The 19,574-nt window shown below is 41.5% G+C and overlaps 1 protein-coding gene across 7 annotated transcripts in view; it reads left to right on the forward strand.

Moving 5' to 3' along the window:
* DLGAP1 (DLG associated protein 1) overlaps window positions 1-19,574 on the forward strand; it is a 429,128-nt gene that overhangs the window by 308,826 nt on the left and 100,728 nt on the right. For all 7 annotated transcript variants that reach the window (XM_052788099.1, XM_052788100.1, XM_052788102.1 and 4 more), the window contains one exon: window positions 18,995-19,172. In XM_052788099.1, coding sequence (XP_052644059.1) covers window positions 18,995-19,172 — 178 coding nt within the window. The remainder of the gene's footprint in view (window positions 1-18,994; window positions 19,173-19,574) is intronic.

The raw sequence follows: 19,574 nt of genomic DNA on the forward strand, positions 1-19,574 counted from the left end.
GCTACTGAGCTCCTGTGAGAGATTTCTGTGGTTGCATCTGTAGCTAAGTTGCACGGCAATTTCCCATTCCCCTCCAGAAGGGCTGTGCTACCTGACCAGCCTGCACCCCAGCTGCCCAGCAGCTTTGCCTGCAGCAAGCCCAGGGACCACAGAAAGCACTAACTGGTTTTGTCGTCCCCAAATGCCAGCAGCCACATCCAGAGCACCCAAATCCTTCTCTTTATTTAAGTGACGTCGGGGTGGCAGCCATGCTTGGGTTGTGTCTGTGCAGCTCTGCACTGTGACAGTGATGTATCATGCTGAAGGCAAGCTCAGGAGCTTTCACGACTAGTATATAAATCTCTCCTGGTTTATATCTGACAATTGCTATTGCAAATCTGTGCTAAGCCTTCATTACTCTACACTTGAAAGGAAACCTTGAAAAACTTCTTTTGGAAGGTAGTCCTCCTTGGGCTAGTCCTAAAAATGTTCACAGTTACTATTTATTACTTTATCACACCAAAATAGGCATAGTAGAGACATTTATTAAAACTCTCTCTTGTAATAATCAACATTTATTACTGTCTGCATAACAAAAATTGGCAAATGTACTAGAATGCAAAATAATACAAGGTTCTTCCTTCATTTATTACTTTTATTCTTTGTTTTACAAAACTTAAAACTGCTACTTTGCTTTTATCACATTTAGAGAAATAATTTTGTTCTGAACTTTGCATAAATCTCAAAAGCAAGGATACATACATAATGCAGAAAGCTTACAACCACTCTGGGTGAAATGGTGTCAATGACAACATTGACTGAGTCGTGATTTCATCTCGTAATATTTATGTTTGTAGTAGAGATAGAAATTATATTTATAAAAGCTGGAATTGGGGGGGGGGCGCACAATTTCTGACTTTGAAAAGGTCTTTTTTCCTTATTCTAGTGGGATGCAGCCAACATGTCATTCAATGATCCTCATGAAGTTGCAGTCAAAGATGTTAGAAATCTCAGAAACATTGGCACTGTCTATTCAATAGGGTCCAATCTAAATGTCTAGCCATGGATTTCAGACTGGTGCAGAACCTGTTGGACTCATCTCAGTCACGTGGCTGTAAGAGCTGTGAGACAACAGGGCTTTGGCAGAGATTTGTTGCTTAGGCTTGTTTGAAATGCTGGTGAGTCAGGCTGTGCCACTGCAGTTGTTCAGTCATTTACTGTTGGGTAGAATGTCATTTCTGGCAGAGCAGTAACTCTCTGTCTATTACTTTCCCGCCCCCTACTTAGAGATCATTTGATTTGGGGCACAAATTAATTGCTGTTTACCTGTGATGAACATATTTGAATTGAGAGGGAGTGGATGATGCCTTATTCAAGTAAGATGTTAGACTGACAGTGGCTGGAATGAATGTCAGCACTATGTCACTATTTCTGTTCCTTTCTCTTTTCTTTTCTCTCTCTTTTTCTTTTTTAAGTGATTCCTTAATATTCCTAAGTAACAATCCTCAGTACTTAGCTAAGCATCCTTTCTCCATTAAAAGAGCCAAGATTTGCATGAAGAATACCACATCTATCCCTTCATACAGTGACAGAACGACCTGTTGACTGTCAGCTATTTCTATATTTCCACCTCCCCACTGCTTATTTTATTTCCTTTTTTAATGGATTTCACACCTTTGAAAATAATGAGTGTGTAGCATTCTATTCTGCTTTCATTTATTATAGCCCTGACCCTAACACACTCTCCTGCTAAGATTTTCATCAGTGGTGATTTAATTAACCTTTTTCACTAGTCCTGTTACTAATATCATCCTTGTGAGAATTTCACAGCCCTTTTATCCCACAGTTTCTAGCCCTGACTAGAGCTGGTCTGTTGCTAGCACTCCTGGATCCTTCTCTTTGCATCGTTTTCTCACCCAGGAGGCATGCAGCTTGTGTTGGAAAATGGCTATGCCTTCCTTCATTTTGGTGCTCCATTGCTGCCACCGTACATGTGGTGGTTAGTTGCACTTAGTCACACTTCAAGCTATCTTTGGAGTGATTTCCTGGGCCGCTGGGTTTGCTCCCTGCTCCAGTTCTCCAGACAGAAGTTGCTGCGGTGGTCCACGACCGCAGCCTGGCAGCCAAGGTGCCCTTGCCATCGACCAGTGGTCAGGCAGCCCTTGCGCACGGATCCCTGTGCAAACATGCGTAAATGCCGAGGAGGCTCTCTCCTATCAGCTCTAATTGTCCCTTCTCCAGAGAAGTTAATCAGATTCGTTATATCTCTGTGATGACTGCAGTATCTGCCTGAGCATTTTGCCTCTGGCAGAAGATTGACAAGACCTCTTTTTTCTGTTGAAATTGCATGTTGTGACTATATTTCCTTCCCCTGTTCTCTGAATCAGTATGTCCATATAATGGTAGCTTGTTATTTAATGTAACTAGTTCCCTTAAGGGCAACAGCCCAAAGAATAACAAAATAATCCATTTGAAGTTCATACAAACAATGAATTGCCTGAACAGCTGTCTCTTTAAAAACAGGGCTGTAGTTTGATGTTGATGTCACAGAGATTCTTCATCTTTTGAATATGCTTTCAGATGATGTGTTTTATTTTATGTACCTCCTTTAAACTATGTGTGTAATAGACAATAATAAATAATACATAGAGGAAGAATCTTTATTTTTAAGGAATATTTTTAAAGGAGAGGATGAAATAAAATGGACATGTAATACTTAAAACACTGATTTTAGAACTTCTTGATGCTTATTTGCAAGCCTTTTTTACAATATTTTCAATTATCAATATTTTTTAAAAATCTAATCCCTTCTCCTGAATAGAATATTTATATTTCTAGAGAGGAAAAGTAAAATTAGTCTTTTTTGTAGCCACAACCAGGTAACAGCTTGCTTCTGAGCTGAATCTTACAGTTGATATTGTACTATCTTATATTTCACAATTAATCCCTCAGTGTTTCTATCATGGGTAGCACTGAAGCCAGCCAGATTGGGAAGGTTAGATCTGATCCAGGTTAGATCTGAGATGAATGTAAATCCCCTGTCCTGCTCCCTGGGCTACCCACTGCCCCCAGTACAGGCCTGAAATACCCACTGGGAGGACGTCCCGCTCTGTGGGGAGGTATGCACTGTACTCGAAATCAACACTGGGATTTTTTTCCCTGAGGCAAGAGACCTAATATGAATAAGGCACAGAAAAATGAGCGCTGACTGTTTCTCTGAAAGTCCTTGGGAATACTATACAATTGGGAACTGGGTCCTCAGTACTGGATTCTGCAGTGGGTTGTTTACAAGTCTCAAGTGTAGCTTCTGAGCTACGAAGGTTTTTTTCTCCCCCCCCGACAAAGTACATACAAAGTTTTAAATGTCAGCCTCCTACCCAACACAATGGGATGATAACCTCTGCCATGAATTAATCAAGCTGCTTGTTAAAAATACTATCTTGCCACTGTTCTTCCAAGTTCTTTTGAATTCAGAGAAATTTAACAGCTTTCTCTTCCATAAAATGATACGCTAAGGTTAATTATAGTTCAGGAGCAGTCTAAGGTATGATTTGGCTGCTCGGTGTTTTTCAGGTCTAAAAAGAGTGTGAGGGGTGCACCTGGAACAAGCGCCTGGCTTGTGTTATTCCCGTAGGGAAGGGGAGGATCAGTTGAGCAATTCAAATGAAGGACTGAAATTGCAAAACTCTCAGGTGTGGTGCCCCTTTTTCTGCCAGAGGGAAGCAGGGTGATGGGAGTCTGGCCTCCACACCTACGCGCGGTACCTCCATTGCAGGTAGGCTGTGGCCCCGGGAGCAGGGGCCGAGGAAGGAGGGGTGGGCACCCCACCACTGCTGCTCCCTGCCTGGCCTCTTCCCAGCTGCGGATGTCAATGTGCCTCCAGCTCTGGGTAAAAAGGGATAATAACACTCACCTCCTGCACATTGGGATGTCACGAGGACTGATTCATATACAGCTAGTGCAGCAATTATGGAGCCTTCTAAAGAGGCTGCAGAAATGCTAACACAGTCATCAATAGTCATTGCCCCCTTGCTCTTAGGTCCTGTTTTGTACTGCTGAAGCAAGGCTTGTGGCAGCATTTCCTTGTGCTCACCGAAATGCCTGGGAACAGCCCCACCATATTGCACAAGCAGCGAGGCATGGCATGGGGAAGAAGTTAAATCATCCTTGTACTTCCCTGCCGGAGGGGGAGCTGCAGAGGCTGGTGAGACCTCAGCCAGGGATAAAAGGGTCGGTTCTTGTAGTTCCTCCCCCACTGTGCTTCCCATGTGCATCCTGCTGCCAGGATGCTCTCTTCTCTCTTTCCACCTGCTGTACGTATTTGCTCTCCCAGTGATGTGTGAAAGCCCGAAGGGGAGCACACTACTCCTAGGAGTAACAGTAACTCATGTTGCATTTTGCTGTGTCTGTTGAAATTCATAGGTACTACCTTCTCATAACTTGACACATCTCCCCCTCTCATACCGCCATGCAGCCCACACCCATTGCTAACATATACGTCTGAGAGGTGGGTCAGATACTTCCACAGAGGGTAAATGATAGATAGGCATGCTTCCCTTCAGATAGTCCTACCTCTGCTCTTCCCTCTATGCCCTGCCTACATACGCTAATGCACGGCTTCCCACTCACTTCTCTCTAAACTTTCTTTTTATTTGTTACCCTTCACACTATAGCAGAAGGGAATCTTAAAATGCTTTTTTTTGTTCCATAGGGAAGGCCTTCAGAGCTAGGAAAAGATATTTTAATACATCTCAGAGCCTGATCTGCCATGGTATGTGCTGCACAGAGAAGCAAGCACACTGCACATGCTGAAAATCACAGTCTGGTTGAGTGGAGGGAGTTCCCACTGTATGCTCTGTGCATGCCTATTCCTGGAAAACCCATGAATCTTCTGATGAAAAGCCATTTGGAAGGTTTCGAGAAACATCTGTCTCTGTTATTGTCTCCTTATTTCTCTTCTTTGGAGAGGGTAGACAGCAGAACCGACGGTCCTGTGCTGATGGCAGCCTAATCACCCACTAAGAGCATGGTGCTGCCAGGGACAGTAAAACCCACAAGAGCTAGCAGAGGAGTGGTTTTCTACTTGCATCCCAAGCTCTTAGTGCACTCACAACACAGATTATCCATGAGCTTTCCAGTCTTTTTATGAACCCTATTGATCCATTTTTTTCTGCTGAGTTTAAGCTTGTTTTTTTCCTGTTTGGAAGGGCAGGACTGGGCCTGTTAAGCAGAGTTTGTCCTAGGTTGAGGAAAAAAACATGACTCAGACTTTCCCATTGATAGACCTTCAGCAAAACTCCAAGATTTGCCCTGCTGAACATCTAGCAATTACCTATCTAATTAATTACTTATCTTCAGATAAAAATGACTTTTTAATATTATTTAGTGTTTTCCTGTTACTGAATATCTTGTCATCAGTGAGTAGTGAATAGCTGTACACACAAAAACCTGCCTTCACATACCCAAATTGCTTCCTTCCTGCTATAAATGGATATTTAGCATAGTTATCTGTAGTGAAAGGAGCAAGACTGGTAATACAGCCATTGAGTGTATTATTGTGTTGGGCTTTTCTTTGGTTCCTACTTTCAAATAGCTTTATTCTTAAAGAATATGGAAGTAACATTTTTAGCAAGTTGCCAGTTTCTGTACGGAAGGAAAATTCCTTTTTCAACCCCAGTGCTGACCTGCTTTTTCTAGTCACCAAGAAAAATACTTTCAGTCATGAAAAGCACATAAAAAAAGCTTTAAATCCTACCACTTTTGTAATGATGCTGAATCCTATGAAAGCAAATTGCTCTATGAATCCTAATTAATTGGAAATGAGGTCCACAATTCATCTGGGCTCTAAAAATCAGAATATATTCTAAGATATAGATGTGCAGCATCATTTTTATAGGTTTTCTGTTTCTTGAGTCCTTGAACTTTGTGTTCGTGTGCTTTCTTCAGCAACTGTGAAAACTCGAGGGTTTTTTCCTTTAACTGGAAAGGTTTTGCAAGCCTCATGAGATGATCTTTGAAAAAAACAAAATGCATTGCAGAAGCATAATAAATAGCAATCATTGGCAGCACTAGATTATTCCTCCCTCTAGTGGCTGGCTGGCTCCAGTGAGAATAAATGGAGCTCTTTATTAACATCTTGAGGAATTATTCTATTAGCTTAGCTACTGGGAACTTACTTTTTTCAGGCTAGCATCCTCCAGCTCCCTGCCTGCTTGCTAATCCACGGTCCCTCTGTGTACACGTCTGTGACTATGTGACATGACCCGCCTTTCAATTTTTCAAGGCCACCTTTCTACAGTGTTCTCAAGCTTTCCCAGTCCCTTCTGTACATTATATTACATGATTCCCAGTATAAGTCATGTAAAGAAGGTCACCCCACTTCTATTGCATTTCTGTGGTTCCACATGGTACATCGCACCAAATCCAGGTAATTTATCACAGCTGATCCATGATGTATGCTAAACTGAAAAAATGATGAATTTGAGGCAGCTTAGTTTGTCTAGTCATGTGCAATACTGGGAACTGTGTTTGGACAGTGAGCAGGACATTAGTGCTTCCTCCATCTACCTGGACATGTCAGTGCATGCTCATACACCAGTGGGCAGCTCAGGCACGTTCATGTTATTAAGATAGACCAAACACATCCCTTCATGGATAGTTCAGGAAAATGTAAAGGTTTTGCAGAGCTGGAATGCTCCACTTTTAATTTTGCCTAGCAGCAACCCCTACCTACTTAGCTGGAGGGACAAAATTTGGTGGGTTGACAAATAGGCCCTTACATGGCACATCACAGGAGAAGCCAGAGTCCCAGCATGCTGAGCAGACCTTTGAAGGTGGCCCTGTGCATCCTGCCTGCATGAAAAGACATGCTGGTGTTCAAACATCATCAGACGGGTCTCTGCCCTGTTGCTCCTGACAATAAGAAATGGATTAATATGTTATCATAATGTTGCTGTTTTCCTAATCAAGGTGACAAAAAATCTGAGCAGTAAAAATAGCTGCTGTAAGTACAACAGCCATTTAAGGAAACCATCTAAGGAAGAGGGTACTTACTCATACAATGCAATTAAATTATGTAACTTCAGGGCAAAATTGCAGCCCCCACGTCATAAGAGTTGTGAGGCTTGAGAAAGTAATATATGTTTCATTATGTTTTGCTTAAAATTGACATTATAGGCATTAAACTTTTCCATAGCTCACTGAAGTTTTGTTAGGCTGGAGATCTTTTCAAGGAGTTCTGTCTTACCTCAGCAAAACCATTGACTTGAGATGATATCATAAATCACCATCCACAGTCAATAATGGTTTTAATCAAAAAATGCATTTCTTCTAAAGTACCTTTTGACCATCACACCAAACATTCTTTACTCTTTATTAACCAGCTATTCCGCTTTATGTACAATATCTGTTTCTGTGGCTGAAGTTTATTATTTCAGTCATTCTGTCACCTTTGCCTCCAGTAATATAATAAAAATACGGTGCCACTATTCTCTGCCATGAAAGAACCTCAGTCATGTTTGCTAACTGTAATTCAGCATCACAAAGCCACCTGAGAGGCACTGGAGGGAAGTATTAACACACCTGTTTTCTGAGCCTGAGACTTTATATGACTCCTCCTCCAGGTCACACAGCAAATTTCTGTCAACACTGAAATCTGAACCCATGAACCACAGTCCATTGCCCATGGTTTTAAATGCCAGGTAGAAGTTATTTATCCAGAAAATTTTAGAGGTTTGTTTTGTTTAGGTGTTTTGGTTTTTTTTTTCTCTTACCGTGTTTTTAACAAAAGCATAGATATCCAGGTATTTTCATCTTCTGAGTAGGACAGAAGGCCATTTTCAGCTTCACCACATATCCTACCATTGTATTCTGAAAAGGAGAGGGGATTTTCTTAACTCATTCACAAGTGGTTGGTTGATTTATATGGGATTGAGAGCACACTATTAATCAGTCCTCTGTAAGGAACTAGCTTTATTCCTTTCCCTATGCAAACACAGATGTTTGGGCATTTTTTCTCTTTTTTGTCCGACCTTGCTGGATTTTTTTTGCTTTAATTTTTCATTGGAAAAGAGCAGTGTCCCAGTTCAGTAAACTACATATTTTAATTCTAAGCATGATAATTAAATTCAAATAAATACTTCGAAATACTTAAGAATGCCTACTGTTACAGTCAAGAAGCCATCTGACTTTCAACCCCTTTGAAGAACTTCAACCCTGAAGAGCATCCACTCTTCAGAAATATTTTTTACATTCTCGTTGTCTCTATCTGAATCATTACACGTGACTCGGCATGATGAATGGCATGATAACTGGTTGTCCATTCCTTTACTCCCAGACCCAAATAAATGTTTCAGGGTATTTGTCTTTTATGGGATTAAAAGATACCTATTTTAAATAATTGAAAAAAAAAAAGATTCCTTTAAGTCCCCAGCTGGATTTTGCATTATTATGCACACTTCTTAAGACATTTTTTTCCTTTGTTCTCTCATAGTCCAAAATATAGTTAGTTCTGCTTTATCAGAATTCATTCTGGACAAGTTTGGCCCAACGATAGCCTATAACACAGAAGGCATCTGTTTTTTTAAAAAAGGGGAAAAAAAAATCTAAAAATGTGTGTCAAGCATAATTTTACATCTTTTGAGCAAAATTCTATTTATCAGAAAAGTTTTCATAATGGAAATCAGCTGCAGACTTCCACCTTGAGGTATTCACTGCTTTGGCCCTGTTTCTAAAAGCATTGACAAGCCAACCTGCTCAGGCCAATATATATATATATATAAAAAAATGTGTGTATGTATATATATATATATATATACACACCCCTGAAATAACAGGTTATCACTTCATGTTGTTTCTCAGTACAGCAGACAGATCTTTTTGTAACCACTGCAAAACAAAACTGGAAAGACTTTGGAATGGAAAGAGAGAATTATAAAATACACATGGATAACTGGGGTTTTGGAATTAACTGGGTTTGTTCTGAGGGATTTCTTTTGATGTAAAAGCACCTGAAGGGGAAGTGGTAGCAGCTCCTTTTTTGCTGAGGAATAGTTCTGGTAAAGTTACATGGAGGGAAAGTCTCCCTGCTCCTGGGGTATTACTTCTGTTGTGCAAGATCAGTGATAAAAGGGAAAGTCCCCCAGAGCAGCAGACTGCTGCACAGGGAATCAGTAGAGAATTTGCCAGAAACCCTACTGCACACCTTTTTTTTTTTTTTTAATTTATTCTAGACATTACTTTAAATAAAAATATAGAGGAAAAGTTAGTATTTCCAGCTGCTTTGGTATAATGGGAGAAGTTGCAGGGTTTTATCTTAGTCAGTGATAACTCCCAGTTGAAAAATTTCTCCCAAAATCTTTGCTTTTTTTTATCAGGAAAAGACAGCTGCAAGTTATATCTGAGCTCCAAGCTATACCTATCCAGACACAGCTCAAGAAACTGGTTGTAGAGTTATCCAGGAGGTCACTGCCCTGTCTTATCAACCTCCTCTCAACCCTTGTGCCGTCAGGAGTAGCTGGATCCCATTTCAAGTCACAAACTCCCAGGTTCTGCAGAGAAACAAAATATAGTAAGTTAGAAGTACTTGCTTAGAAAAGAAGAAAAAGCAGTCTTCTCTTCAGGCATTTTAAACAGCTTAGTGTTCTTCAAATACAAACCAGCTAAAATAGAGGATAGTGAAATAGCCACTTAGTAAGAGTGTGCATATGATCCTTCAAAATGAACCCATCAAGACAGAAAAGGAGAGAAAATCCACAGTCACCACCAGTGTGTATTACAGTCCAGGTCAACAATTTGCAGGCCTTCTCAAGAAATAATGCATGCCCACAGCGGGTGAGCTACTCAAAGTATTTGTCAGGTAGCATGCTTTGCTGTGTATTAAATCTTCCTTTCTCAAACATTCATTTGGAGGTAGTGCTGTTACTGAGAGATGTAAGAAGGTGAGCTCAGCCCCTTAGTTGGATTTGGGATTTTTCCCTTCTCCCTTGCAGAGTTACTAGCCTACCCTCCTCATTGCTTTAAAATGTACCTGCTTTTCAGAGTTCCTCCAGTAGTCTGGTTTGTGTTGCACATCTGTACAGATGGTGTTGAATCTGCTTTTTTTTTTTTTTTTTTTAGTAGGTAACTGAAACTTTTGAAATGGCAGAAGACTGAATAGGAAGTGAAAAAATGCTGCATATGTAAAATGCCTTTTTGGAAAATGCAGGTGGCTGCTTATTTATGTGAAAGTTTTGGAGTAGCGGTGTTGACTTGCAAAACTAAGATGTGTTCCTAATCTCACTGGCAGATATTTATATAGATCTAGCCTGGATGTTTGGAAATGTCTTTCTGAACTAGATGACTCAGAAGGAGGCACGTGGCAGGGCTTGCAGGCTCATGCAGTGTGTGGGTGACCATCACCTGGTTTCGGGTCCATGTGGAGTTGAGGACACTGAACACTGAAAATGCATTGCAATTTGTCAGGAAAAAATGCTTTTAAATAAACACTGCAGTGATATTCAGCAGCAAATACTTTTTTAGTATTTACCTAGAAAACATTATTTGTAGACAAATACTGCCCAATATTGTAACTTGGAGTAGCATAGGAGGACTTTCAGTTATGGGAAGTCTGCCCAGAAGATGCCTTTTAGCTGAGCTGGAGCACTATCTTCCCACGCCCGGGAGCAAGCCAGAGCCTCTGCATAAATCGTGGTGCTAAGCAGAGAGGGCTGGTTGTGCAGCCAGCTCAGCACATGGCCGGGTGACATTCCTGAAAAGTAACTGCTTTCCTCTTGGGGTTTGGCAGAGCACTGTAATTCTTGGGTTTTCCCACTGGCAGAATTAATCAAATTTTTAATGTATGAATGGGGGAGACCTGAAAATTAAATTAAGTAGGTGAGGTCCGAGCTTGTGGAAACTGTGATTTCTTGTAGAATAGCACAAGGACTACAACAGGGAATATCTTGATCCCAGATACCCTGAGGTTAAAAAAAAAAAAAGCTGTCTGTCACTATTCTGAGTAGGAGTAAGCTTAATATTAATACAGGCTAGGAGACTCAAACTTCTCACCAAGAATGCGGCAGGAAGTGTGGACCCACCAGTGCGTGAGAGGATGTTTTGAGTGTGTTACCAGACACGCGAGAGGAGGAAGATGACAGTGTGATTTGACTCACTTGTGATAATAGCAGCAGTTATGGAAGTGGCAGTGAAGTGGTCCGTGCCTAATGCCAAAAACTGTGCCTGAGCGGACCAGGAGGCATCTCCTTCCCTCCTTCTTGGAGGCCTTGCCCTCAAACATGTGTTCGCAGGTAGCTGGCTGGCAGACAGAAATGCTTGAATTACTAAAAGAAGAGTTTCATCTGAGCAGACTGTGGATGACTTTTGAGTCTCACTAGTGGGGAGAGGCTGCACTGAAGTAACCCAGAATGGAAAGTGCTGTGGGCTCAAGTGGATGAGCCTGGCCTCGCCAAGGAGAGATGAAGGAGTGTCTTCTGCAGGAAGGAGGGTTTGAATTCTGTGCCAGCAAAGAGAGAGTTCATCAAAGCAGTGGTGGAATGCTTTAATAAGGGGAGCAGCAAAGGATCCATCCTCACTGCAGCAGGGGCCAAAGGGCTCCAGGCAGGGCTGCAGGCATGGGTGACCTGCTCAGGCCCTCTGGCAGTGTTCTTTCTTGATGCTATACCTGATACGAGGCAAGAGCTTTTCCAGTTTAGGTAAATCTATCTCTCTGCTGGTGAGCAGCACTTGTTGCTGGGATTATTAGTGCCAGCCCAAAGGAGACTCATGCTGAAAAAGTCAAAAGCCATGTGTTACAGTTTTGGTCTGGGTTCAGACATCTTTCCCTCAAGCAAGGACCTCCCAAAACCCGTTTGAGCATGTACTCAGTAAGATTGGCAATAGGGGGGACATTAAGGCCCACAGCTTTCCTTAGAGGGTCTTCTGAGAGGAAAGCTACTCTTCACAAGCTGGGTGCTCTCGACAACATTGTATCTTACCCTGCTAGGTGTCACAAGAGAGGATGGATTTCTCTTCTAGTGTAAACAAAAAAATGCGTGGTTTTATACAGAAACGGCTTACCCTGGCATCACTGGGTTGAGCTGGTTCATCTGGGTTGAACTGTTTCTACATTTCACCATCTCTTTTCACTCTCCACAGTGGAACAGAAGAGTACTCACAACTATTCCCCACACACACACCCCCCCACATGGGAATCAGCACCAGCATGTAGACCAGATTTCTGATTAAAAAGAACTGTATAATGTCTGTCTGCATCATCTTCCACCTGCTTCTCTTACCAACTCAATTGCATATGGCATTATGTGCCCCTTCCATGCTGTGCTCTATTGTCATCATGTCTAGAAAGCAGGGAGAAGATACGGCATGTCAATGGCAAGGGAAATGTTCCTTCAGTTCATTAGCTGTATTTTTTTGATAGCACACAGCACCTGAGAGGATCTTTGAGATAAAGGGGAAGCTTTGTTTTAATGTATATGTGAATTTTTTTGCAGTAGTCAGCTTTTCTTGCTAACATTTTAACAACTCAAGATTGCTCTTGAAACAGGGTCATACAACCTCAACACCTCCACATCCCCAAAAGAAAAAAAAAAACAACCCAAAGCCTCTGTGTCCTTTGAAAGGAAAGCAGGTTTGTAATAAAATCACAAAGAAGTGGTTTCATGGGTCATTCTGAAGTTGGCAGCAGCAAGACGTGGAGAGTTTTAAAAGGGACTGGGCTTTTTAGAAGTATTTGCCACTAAAAAACATTGATCCAGCTCCTGCTGGCCTCTATCAAACAAACAGGAGCTCTCTGGCAGGACACCATGTGCTTACTCAAAAAACCCACAACAGCTGGAGATAGACACATTAGAGAACTGCGTGACACCAAACTGTGTGGACTTCTGGATTTATTTTTTTTTTAAGTGCTTTCCTCTGCAGCCCTACAAGAATCTGAAAAATCAGGCAGAGAGACAAATACACTATACTGCAATTTCTGCCTCTTCTTACCATGTGACAAACCCTGTGACCCAGGCATGTCCCATGCAGTTCTGTGGTATGTGTTGGCTGGTCCATGCAATGAGGACAATTTGTGGTCTGGTAGTGGAATCTTTTATAATGCAAAAGGAAGCAAATGCCAATTTTGTGCTGATAACATTGAATTGCTCAAGCTTTTTCTGGTTGTCTCCCAAGTTTTAGATTTTTCTTTCTCCCACTTGATTCTTTAGCAGTACACTAAGGACTTGAAGAGAGGTTTTATTATTTTTTTTTTAGATTCAGTATAGGAAATCCCTATGAGGACGTTCACTTGATTATAAACAAAAGCAGAAAAGAAGAACTTCAAAGCTCGGAAAAATCCCTGGTGAGGGGGAAGAATGCTCAAAACTGTTTATGTGCTGCCCTTGTCTCCATTGGTAGCATGACAGCTTTGTGACCACTTCACTGAAAAAGCAGCAGCACATAGGTGCCAACATAATCAAATTACCCCGGCCTGGTGACCCATATCATGACTGGGATCAGACAGATGCACTTGAATGGCTTTGTTCTGTACATGTTCCTCCCTGATGTCCGTCAGTGTTTGCCTTGTGTCAGACTGTGCTGGATTATTCTACCTTCTAGCAACACTAAAATGCAAAGAAAATTAAGCACAGAAATGTACATTGGTGTGTGCCCACCAGTCATGCTAGAGGTAGGGCATTCAGCTGAGGATAATTAAGCCCCAGGGAACAAAGCTGTCCATTGTAGGCTACAAAAACGAGAGCTGGGATATTTAGCAATAATGGTGGTTTTGAGGTTTATTTTTTTCTTGGGTTTGAGTTGCGTGTGGTGTGGTGTTGGGGGCTTTCTGTTTGTTTGAAGGCAAATTTTAGCACACTCCTCTGCTGGCTTACAGAAGTATTCAGGATGTGTTTCTGGACTTTCACTTTATTCTGCTTTGTCATTTTCTGTTGGCAGAGCACAGTACCCATCTGGCACAACACTACACTTTGTGCTATGAATCTGAATGCTGAACTTGCAGAAGACAATACAGTCTTAGGGCTATTTTTCATTATAATGCTTTTTTATATTGTGTCTGGCCTGAAGGGGAAAAAAAAGCAGCCATCGTCAGTCTTGTCTTTCCCTTTCTTCATTCAGAAATGAAATGTAATAAATGAAAGTGTTTTTCATAAAGCGCACATTGACGACAGAGTGCATTGTGCTTTCCTAAATTAAAAGGAAATATTTGAAACTAAACTTTGGCATTTGAAAGACATTTTGAAGGCAAAGGAACTCTTCCAGGAATATATTCAAAGCTATTTCATTTTTAACCTGCTAACACTGCATTTTAAACCCTTTAATATATATATGAATGAACTAAATTATAGCCAGCATATACAAGTCAGAAATGACAAGGCAATATGTAAAGATAGTGTATAGCTTTGCTTCCCCCTTCATTCATCCTGGACCATCACCTGAGTTGGGCACTAAGCTAAGACTATTTCCTGCCTCTGTCTCAGACATCCCTGTACAGAGCAGAGCAAATCAGCTAAGCCTAGCTCCTCCCATGCTTACCTATGCTGACCAGCTCCGTACTCTGCACAGTCAGTTGAGCAAATTAGGGACCAAAATGTGTTTCCATTTGAATTAAGACTGTGTAAATACAAACACATCTGTAACAGTTGGTTAAAAGTACTTATTAACATGCACAGTTGTGACAGTGCTAGGGATGGTGATTAGATGTGTGCATTTTAAACTTTTCATTTCCATATTTGAATGAAAACAGGAGAATCAGCCTCCCATTATGTTACGCACAGAGCAGAAATGAAAGGGCAGTATGCAAACGTAGCTTAAAGATTTCCTTTACACACCTACACGGTCTTCTGTTTCAGATGCTTCGCTAAAGTGCGTTTTCTGCTTAAATGAATGCTCTCCTGCCTCTCAGAGCCCCTCACGGGCTTTCAGTAGCATTTTGCCCTCACAGGTGGGGTACCTCAATCTTCCCTGAGGCACAGCGTGGATCAGAGGCTCTTGCCTGCCTTTGCCCAGGGGAGACTTTATTTCTCCGCCAGGACTCGGAAGACTCCATTTTCACACAGCTCAGCACAGGGCTGGCTCCTTTTCTGATCAACCCCCTTGGGACACCTGCAACAGCATCCAGCAGAGTGGCAGAAGCTCAAAGGCCTCATCTTCTCCTGGTGTCTTCTGCTGTGGTTCTTGGGAAAGCACGTCTAGCAGTGCTACTCCTCCTGCCCCACATGTTACCAGCGTGTTGCTGTTGTAGCTGTGCTCCCGTCCTCTGGGCTGAGCCCTGGGGCAAGGGCAGCAGTATTGGGAAAAAGCAGCCAGTTTGGGGACCTGCCACCTGTGAATGCAGCACGGTGCCTTTAGGGGACAGCCCAGCCCCAAAACACGCCTGGTTCCCCATGTCCACTGCAAGCTCCCTGAATGCTGCTTCAGCCAACATCATCATGTCATGTATCCGCAAGACACTGAAGCCTCCCTGGAAAAAAATCTCTCTTTTACTGTAGCAGTAAGGGATGAGCTGCATATAAGCCCCTCTGAAAGGGCTCTGGCACTTTCAGGACTACCCTTCAGCGCTTGTCCCATGTCACGCCGGCAGGCACTGCAGCACAGAAATGATGCAGCACGCTTGGGGAGTTCATTCAAGATCTTTAATAATTCACATCCTCTTTCTGCCAATTAATATTTCCAATGCAGTGAGTGAAGCTAACAGGCCATTTTGTATTGGCCAAAGAGCTGTACCAAAGTCTCAGACCCTTGTCTGTCATACTTAGTTGTGGAAATTATGATGGCACAAACAGAAATTTAGGTAGTGCATGATAAATAGAAGATGGAGTTGAACCTTTAAGGAAGAAAATAATATTTTCATGTACAGGTTACTGGTAATAGTAACTCTGAGAAAATAAATTAGACATTCAGATCTTCCCCTGTCACACACAGCCAGATTTATTCCTAAATGGAATGTTTTCAAAACTTCCAGTGGCATTTCAGCTGTTCATTAAAGTGTACTGTAGAATATAGTGATGATTTATTACACAGCTATAAAAGCAGTAGTAATCATTATAAATGCAGACCTTCAGATGTTTCTTTATCTATGCTTTAAATCCTTTTTCTTTTTTTTTTTTTCCCCATCACTGCATCTAGTGTAACAGTGATTGTAGCAATCAGTAAGCAAGGAGCCACCTCCTCCCAACAGCTGCCAATATCCTAGTCTGTTTTATACAACAGATGGGAGGTATGTGCAGGCTAAGATAAGTGGCCACCTGTAAAATACAGTTCTAGATATGTGCCAAACTGGCCAGTCGTATAGTCAGGAACAAAACTAGACAGAAAAAGAAGGCAGCTGTGCTGACCACCCACATCTGAAACAACAGGGCAACATTTAGTCTCATGGATGAATGCCCTTGTTTCAAGCAGAGTTGGGAAAATGTTGTTATGTGACACTAATGTGTACAGAAAATGAATCTCTATACCTTTTGTGGTGGCTTTCTGTGACACTTGGAGCATCTGATCTGATCTCTACTCTGGCTGCCACAGCAAAACCTTGCTGCTATGGGTACCTGCATCTTGTCATATTGGTTCCAATTTTTAAAGGGCACCTGCCTCAGCACTTGCAAATTTCTGTCTGGCAATATCTGTGCACTGAATTTGGTGATGTGCTGCAGTCTTCTTGTGAGCTCAGCTAATCAGTGAACAGTGACAGCCCCAGGTGACGTATTTAACTAACTGGCAGCTGATCAAGCATATTTAAATTTTGCATGTCACATATTGGCAGCAAACTGTTCACAACATATTCATAAAACACATTTTGGATTAATTTAAGAAATGCATTTCAGGCAATGCTCATCAGTTTACAGATCTATGGAGTGTTGAAGTAGCTTGCATGTGTCTGAAAAATGGTCTGTTGAATTATTCATTCTGTTTTATCTTTTTTAATTTTTTATTTCTTTTTTTTTTTACCAAGTAACAGACAATTTTTTTTCCAAGAGTTCCGTGGTTAGTGTTAGTCATCAAAATGTTGAAGCTAACTGCTAGTAATGGTCACTTTTTCATAATTTTCTCTTCCTTTTTTGGAGTTTGGAACACCACTAATTATAATGTCTAAAAAGCTTTCCTACTTTTGTCATATGGAATCAAATGGCGTAAGGAGTAAAAGCGTATGAATATGGCTGCTGTGAGTATTGCACTGTACACACAGTGAAAATGGCAAGCAAAGACTTCATCTTGTGAGAGGAATATCTAGTAATTAGCATAAGTTTACGTATTTTTATTAGGCAGGAAATTAGCAGCCAGAGAATACAGTATTGTAGAGATGGCCTAGATTTTGTTATGGTATTGTACCATTCAGAAACAGACCCAGTTTCTGAACTACTTAGGTGTGTGATTACACAATGGAATTGTCCTCCTAAAATACATTGACAATTACCAGAATTGTGCATGCCACTGGGAAATTGCTCATACTAATTACCATCATTAGCTACTTGAATACAAAATATCTGCAAATGCTTGAGGAATTAGACATAAAATGTCTTCTTTCAGGTCAGCTGTGTATGTATTTCTAAAGACTAGGGGACCAAGATTAAGCCTGTAATTAGGTTACAGATTTTTCTTTCATATACGTGCAAACATGTATGTGAGATTTAAATTTTAAAATGGAAAATTCAGTTAATATTTTCATTTGTTTGCTTTGTAATACTTGGAGAATATTAAAGATATTTCAATAAATATATTGGAGAACCACCCTTTCAATACTTTATCCATTGATTAATTGGTTCAAAAGAAATATCCCCAACACAAATTGTATTGCATAAGAGGCATGACATGGATCACTTTTTGTGACTCACATCTTTATAGGATGCCTCAGATTGTGAAGCCAGCACTTAGCCAGCATTTTCAGGGGATAAAACATCTCACAGGTGGAGGATTGTTTCTACATGTTATAACCTTTGCTAGCTGACTCTAAGCACATATGGCAGGAGTACTGCAGCTTGTGCACATTACCTATGGGGGGGTGTTTGTTTCTGGCTACTTGTACATCTCATCTATCACTCGTATTGGAAAGAGGGGGGAAAGTCATCACTTCAGAAACACAACTGTGGTTTTTAAACTTCTAATTTGACATCAAGTCCTGTGAAGCTACTTACCCTAGCTTACATTATCTCAAGCTGCAGCTTAAGGCAGGAATAAAATGAAATTTGAAGCACATCAAGCCTTACCAGGTGTCCCAAGTTCTTGGAATGATTGCCCAGGTTAAGATATACTATGAGTGCATTTTGCATGTTGTGTATGATCTGCCTACCCTATGGGCCCCTACACCCTTGAAGGCTCCATGAGAAGCAGCCCCATTACATGGGTACATACATGGGTGTCAGAGTCACAGCACCAGCAGGTCTCATCAGCACCAGGTTTCCTCAGAGAAACCGCTCTTTAGAGGAATAGAGCCCCTACCGTTCCTACCAGCTGCATTTCAAGAAGTGGATGTTCAGCTGATGTGTTTAGGATCATCCAGCCAATCTTACTATCAGGCCTCTCCTTTCTTTACCCCCCCCCCCCCCAGCTGGTTTTGGTGGTTACTGCATTCAACTCTGTAAGAACAGAGGCTTTCCACTCACCTCAGTGGCTCTGCTTGCTCTTTTAAAAGCAACACGTGAAGTCATTTCAATGTTGTCACTTCAAAAGTCCCACGTAGTGGGGGGGTTTGCTGGAGCTGGTTGCTGCTGCTGTCAGTACAGTATAAAATTTTTCCATGCTGCTGTCAGTAAATAAAATGGAAGTTATTTTGCCATTCTGCTTAGGCACGGTTTACAAAAACAAAACAAAACAAATCCTTTCTTTCCTTTTCTCTTCCTCCCACCAAATAAAAGGGTGGGGTAATCCAAATAAAAGTACTGACATTGTCCTTATTTTATAAATACACAAGGACTGTGTAATGACTTGTTCAAGTCTTGCTGTTCCAGTGAAAAACACCTGGTTATTCTCACTCCTGGTGAAGCCATTTGGATTTGATGAAATATCTTTTTTCTTCCCCCCCCAAACTTCCCAGGATATCCAGTGAACACTCGCCAAAGCTTCAGATCCGGAGCCACAGTTACCTGAGGGCGGTGAGCGAAGTCTCCATCAACAGGAGCCTGGACAGCTTGGACCCCGCAGGGCTGCTGACATCCCCCAAGTTCCGCTCCCGCAACGAGAGCTACATGAGAGCCATGAGCACTATCAGTCAGGTGGGTGACATGCACCCACAGCAGCCTGGAGAGCAGCCACCATGCTGGACACCAGCTGAGCCCTTGCAATAAGAGAAAATGGAGTTTGCTTCAAGTGGAATCAGGCCATTCCATGCCACACATTTTTTAAGAAAACAGGAATGTTTTCACACAGTCTTGTTTATGAGAGTGTAACATTTAATAATGCCATAACCTGCCCCTTGCAAATGGATGAGTGGTACAGCGGTCTAACTTTTTGTTTTTCTTTTCCAAAAGCAGGTGCTCATCAACAATGTCTTTAAACAAGGTTCTCTTAAGGGTCTTGTGCCTAGTACCTCAAATCAAATTTTTTGGAATGCCTCCAAAAAAAAAGTTCACATGCTGAGTGAAACGCTAAAGGAAAATTAAGTTTTTTTTAAATTA

This window comes from Harpia harpyja, chromosome 5 (genome assembly GCF_026419915.1).
Source record: "Harpia harpyja isolate bHarHar1 chromosome 5, bHarHar1 primary haplotype, whole genome shotgun sequence".
NCBI classification, from domain to species: domain Eukaryota; kingdom Metazoa; phylum Chordata; class Aves; order Accipitriformes; family Accipitridae; genus Harpia; species Harpia harpyja.